The 5,142-nt window shown below is 43.9% G+C and overlaps 1 protein-coding gene across 1 annotated transcript; it reads right to left on the minus strand.

The window, feature by feature from the left end:
• Positions 1-396: 396 nt before the first annotated feature.
• On the minus strand, positions 397-3,157 carry HN1 (hematological and neurological expressed 1; the record flags this gene model as incomplete). The annotated part of the gene is given in 4 exon segments (XM_010023059.1): positions 397-424; positions 2,301-2,398; positions 2,984-3,128; positions 3,131-3,157. Coding segments are annotated over 4 exon segments (298 nt in total), but the record flags the coding sequence as incomplete, so codon positions are not given.
• Between the last annotated feature and the right edge of the window lie 1,985 nt (positions 3,158-5,142).

Genomic DNA, 5,142 nt, shown 5'->3' on the forward strand with positions numbered 1-5,142 from the left:
ACAACAGGAAAATGAATTGCTAAACTCAACTCACTTGACTGTACTACTGAATTATAAACTACTAGAAGAGCAGTGCAGTCCCAATCACCGAGCTCTCTGCAGGATGGTATCCACCTTGCCTTCTAGTGCTTAAACAAATCCAGACACCAACTGCTGCTGGCAAAACAAATGTTCTCATTTTTAACCTGATGACTACCAGGCACTCAGCATTTCATCCCACAGCCACACTTCCACTGAAGCAGTTGGCTCACTTGACTGATTTGATGGATTCAAGGAGCCACCCCGAGCTGTGTCTCTCCTGGTACATGACCAATTACATATCCTATATCCTCTTCTATTTCAGAAGTGCCCAACTGCAGAAGGCTTTTACTAGAAGAGTCTGAAGGAGTTACTCACCAGAAGTTTCAACACGACCATCACCCCCCTAGAAGAGAGAGACACACATTAAAATCTCACACTTCACAATGTATTTTCCCCTCCATCAAGAGGGTGACTCAGTACTCCACATTATGACCATGGTGGTTGGGCAACACCTTCCAAGTGACAGACCCAGTGAAGCACTTATACACCAGCAACAAGCTCTTAGGGACAGATACCAGAGTGGTGGGTTCTGCATACAGATTTCTGCAGATATTATGGGTTTGTAAGCACCAGATCTTACAGTATGACTAATGTAACTTCATCAGCTGTTTAGTTAGCTGGCAGACTTCTAAATGTTTAAGCAGAAAGATACTACTGAAGCAATCCTGATGACCTGCAACATGTGGCATCGTACTTGTTCTCACACTGTGAAGGACATGGGTGGGCAAGACGACTTACTACAGACATCACCCTCCATGAGGCAGCATAGACAGTAACCAGAACTAACTGCTGAGCAGTAGTGACAATAACACTGTAAGCAATTCACAGCAGTTATGTCCCCTCTTTCTAGTAAGCAACTCTTTCCAACCCCAAACATTTAGCTGTTAGCAAGGCCAAAAGCTTTTCTTCTATCCCTCTGTGAAGAACAGATCAGTGTTTTGCAAGGTTACTGATAAAGTTCCCCTCACTACATAAACAGCTAAACATTCTTTTCATTCTGAACCTCTTCACAGGCTGCAACTTGACACAAAGATACAGAAAAGTCTTCCAGCTGCAGCCAAGGCTCCTCAATAGCAGGAGGTTTTATCAGCTTCCATAGCTTTAATACTGTTTATTACACAGTGAAACTGCAGTCATCAGGATATAAAACTCAGACAAATATATCGACTTCAATCTCACACTGGGATCCAGTTTCTGTTGTTCATAGCTGTAACTACTGGACAAAGTTAAAGTATTCCCTGTTGGAACTGTTTGCAAAGCTGAGAACCATAGTATTTAATACAATTATGTAGAAACTGGACTACACACTTTGTGTTTTCTGTGGTGGCAGCTATAAATTTAATCTTACCTATATTTGCTAAATTGGAACAAGATATTACCTGGAAGATCAGTTTTGTGGCTTAAAGTAACGATTAACAACAAAAACGGGTTGTGATGACTGATGCCAATTATCAGAACTAAAACTTGCTCTTTATCATCCACGAGCCAAAAGGTTCTGCCACAACTTTTGAGATCCACAATTTGCCAGCCCAGTTCTTTTCAGGAAACCTAAAGCTGGAGAGCAGTAAGGAACAAGGTTTCTCCCCCCTCAGCGCCCCCCCCCAGGATTTGTTCAGGCAAGTGCAGCCCACCCTGGTTCCTATTTTTCTAAGATCGGAGGAATTGCTCCTTTTCATCCTGTTTTTTGTTTTCCCATTAAATGTAATCACACATCTAGCAAATCCCATATTAGTACTACAAATCATACTCCATATTGCTACCAAGTACAGCTTATCTAGGAAAGAACACACCTGATGTTGTTATTAAAGACAGTAACAGAAATAAAGCAAGCATTTGTGCTACTGAGCTAAGTACTTGTTGGGATGTGAAACCAAGTCCTTTGTTAGAGCCACAGTACGTTGTAGGTAACTATTGTTTGTAAAGCCTGTTAAAAACACAATTACACATGTCTGAAGGTAGGTTTCACACCATTTCATTACTGGCTCATGAATAAGAAGAGCTGAGAGCTCTAGAAAGTGGTCCTGTTAGAAAAATTCAGCCCTTCTCATCAACAAACTGTAAGACTATCCCATGGAAAAGAAGAGAACCTTCAGGAAAAGATCAGATTCAAGGCTTCAAATCCTACAATGTTTCCAACTGTGTGAACAGCAGTGATAAAGCAACCCCACACAGAGCACGAATTGTCCCATTATCAGGCTCTCCCTAGTTAATGTACTGACCTTGGGATCTACAAAGTCTCCACAGTTTACATCAGTTGAGTTTCTTCTTTGTGGCCCAGACGATTCACAGTTTTCTCCGATTTCACCTGGCTTAGTCCCTACAAGGAGAGATTGATTCTGATCAGGCTGCAAGATAAACTTCCTGGGAAAGCACATCATAAAGTCAGGAGGTTTGGGGATTTTTTACCATTCTTAGTCCTGGACCTTTAGATAACAGCTCACAAATTACAGTCTTACAATAGCATCTCATGCAGTTGAGAGTGTTATTTAAACAAATGGAAACTGGGGTCCCAAGGCCACCCATACTGGCAGTGCTCTGTAGAGATGGAAGCTTAATCCCACAAAGCTAAACTTCCTCTGAACAACCAAGAGCACTCAGTGCTACTAAGACACAAGTTCACCTTATTATGACTTGGAGAAATTGCATCCCAAATACAATTCTCTGCTTGCAACACCTATGCCCATGACTTGCACAAAGGAATTCCCAGCCAAGCAAAACTCAGGAAGCAATTCAAAATGAGAAATAAAGAGACTCATGCAAGCAGACATCATTTATAGCCCTGAACTCCCCAGTGGGAAGCGAACTCTGGTTTCTACACTAAGCCACCAATAGCTTCAGGCCCATTCAAAAACTGGAATTAGCACATGTCAGCAGCTCTGGGAACAAAGCACAACGTTCTTACCCGATGATTTAGCCCAGGAAGGTGGATTTTCTTCAGGAGTTCCAAAGATGTTGGATGCCATTTTGTTCCTTCTCACGGGTTGTTCTTTTGGTTCATCAAAACCCAGGGAAAAGTTGGACCCACCTCCAGGAGGACGCAGCACTCTGGGGAGGAGAAAGAGGCAGCTTTACAACCCTGCAGGGACCATTACTGAGCGCCCTCCAACATGTAAAACAAGACTCATAAGCCAAGAGATCATAGTTGGCTCTTGTACCAGGCAGTCATACTGTCCAGACAGGACTCTGTCCAGACAGAAGCTATGCAAGATGACTGTATTAAGCACTGGCTTTTAGCAAATGACACAGTGTCATGTCTTCGGTGCAGAATCTCAGCTCTACAGGCAAGCTGCCCGCCAGCATTCAAGCCAGACACTGTAACTCCACTACTCTTCTCTCATCAGCAACACTTAGAGCCCTGAGAATTCCAACATTAATCTTCAAACTGACAGCACAGCAAAGACAGGAGCCAAAGTACTGGTTGTATCACTGATGACTGGGGGCTGCAGCCTTTATCCACATTAGTTCCATTGGAGTAACCCTCCAGTGTGCAGCACGCCGCTGGACCAGGCTCAAAAGGTGCAATTAAACAGTCTTAGGCTAAACTATTATTAGGAGAGACACATATATGAGACTCCAAATTTACAACCTAAATCTAGCAATCCTTCTATTAGACAGACACAAAAGCAGACTGCCTGGGACTTTGTGAGCTGTATTATGGTCTGCTTTCCCACTCGCAGACATCAACCGAAATGAACAGCAGCAGTAAAACACAGCTTTAAATGTAAATTCCTTCAGATCTGAAGTATGAGATGTTGTGTGAGCTGGAAAAGCCAGACGAAAGCTGGCAGCATAAAAATGCATAAGGAGGATTGCCACAACCCCCAGAGATGTGAGCACACCAACAGAACTGGGCTTTAAGACATCTAGTGCTCTGAAATGAAGACCAGAACACACTTGGGATGGTGTACATAAAATCAAGCTGGAACTTCAGAGCAGAGAACAGTGCACAGCCTGTCAATGCACCAACCCAGGAATTGCACACAAAGAACATGTCTGATTTCACAATGTCAGCACCATCACTAAAAGGTTTTAGATCTTTTGAGGCTTTGTGCCTATTGCATTCCAGATGCAACACAAAAACACTTCTCCAGCCTAAAGAGATGAACAAGCTCAATGGCAAGAAGAATCCACACAGGTGTGTGGTGTGGCTATTTAGTTATCACTTAGCCAGCAAAACACTTTCCTAACAGAATTCTTCTCCAAAGTTCTCAGAACGCTCAGCTGCAAATGGGAGGATCCCAGGAGATTGTGGAACATGTTTTGAGAATCCAGGAATGTTTTTTTTTATGCCTTGCTTTGTCTCTTCTCAATTCAGAGGTACAATATGATGGTCTTGAATCTTCTTTATCTTTTTCCCCCCAGAGATAATATCCCCACGTAGAAGGTTTATTTTCTTAGTTACATCTGTTGCACACACTAATTCAAAGAACAGACCATTCAGAGGAGGGATTGTTTCCACATCTCAGATCACCTTTATTTTACCAGAGCAGTGAAACCTGTACTCTCTTAACGGCACAAGTTTCCACTGACAGCCTTAATGAAATGAACAGAAGAGGTGATTGAAGGAAGAAAGCCATCACTCAAACTGTTAAAAGGGAATAATCCCTCTTGCCAACCTCAGCTAAAGGTTCACAGGTTTTATTAGGAGCTGCTCACAGCCTCGAGACATTGCAACACGTTTGGCCAAAGCCACATCTAACACTTCAAGCAACGAACCGCACTGATACACAGGGATGTACACTGCAGATTCACCCACGGCTCCATCCAGGAAGCACCCTCTTCTACAGGGTTGGGGGGGGGTGTCTTTTTGCTTTGTCTTAAAACGCACCCCAAAGAGCCTGAGGCAAACAGGAAGCAGCAGCTTTGTCAGGCCAAAACCTCACAGAACAACACGACAGGGTCCTCCCCAAGCCAGCTGCAGAAACGTGGGTGCCTCACCAAGTGCCGAGCACCTCTTCCAGCCCTACCTGCCAAGTTTTCTTTGTCTCCAGACAGGCTACAGCTCCCCAACCCCCGTTTGCCACCGCAGGGCCGGGGATAGGGCACCCCCCGCCCCGAGCA

This window comes from Nestor notabilis, unplaced genomic scaffold (genome assembly GCF_000696875.1).
Source record: "Nestor notabilis isolate BGI_N333 unplaced genomic scaffold, ASM69687v1 C15398219, whole genome shotgun sequence".
NCBI lineage: Eukaryota > Metazoa > Chordata > Aves > Psittaciformes > Psittacidae > Nestor > Nestor notabilis.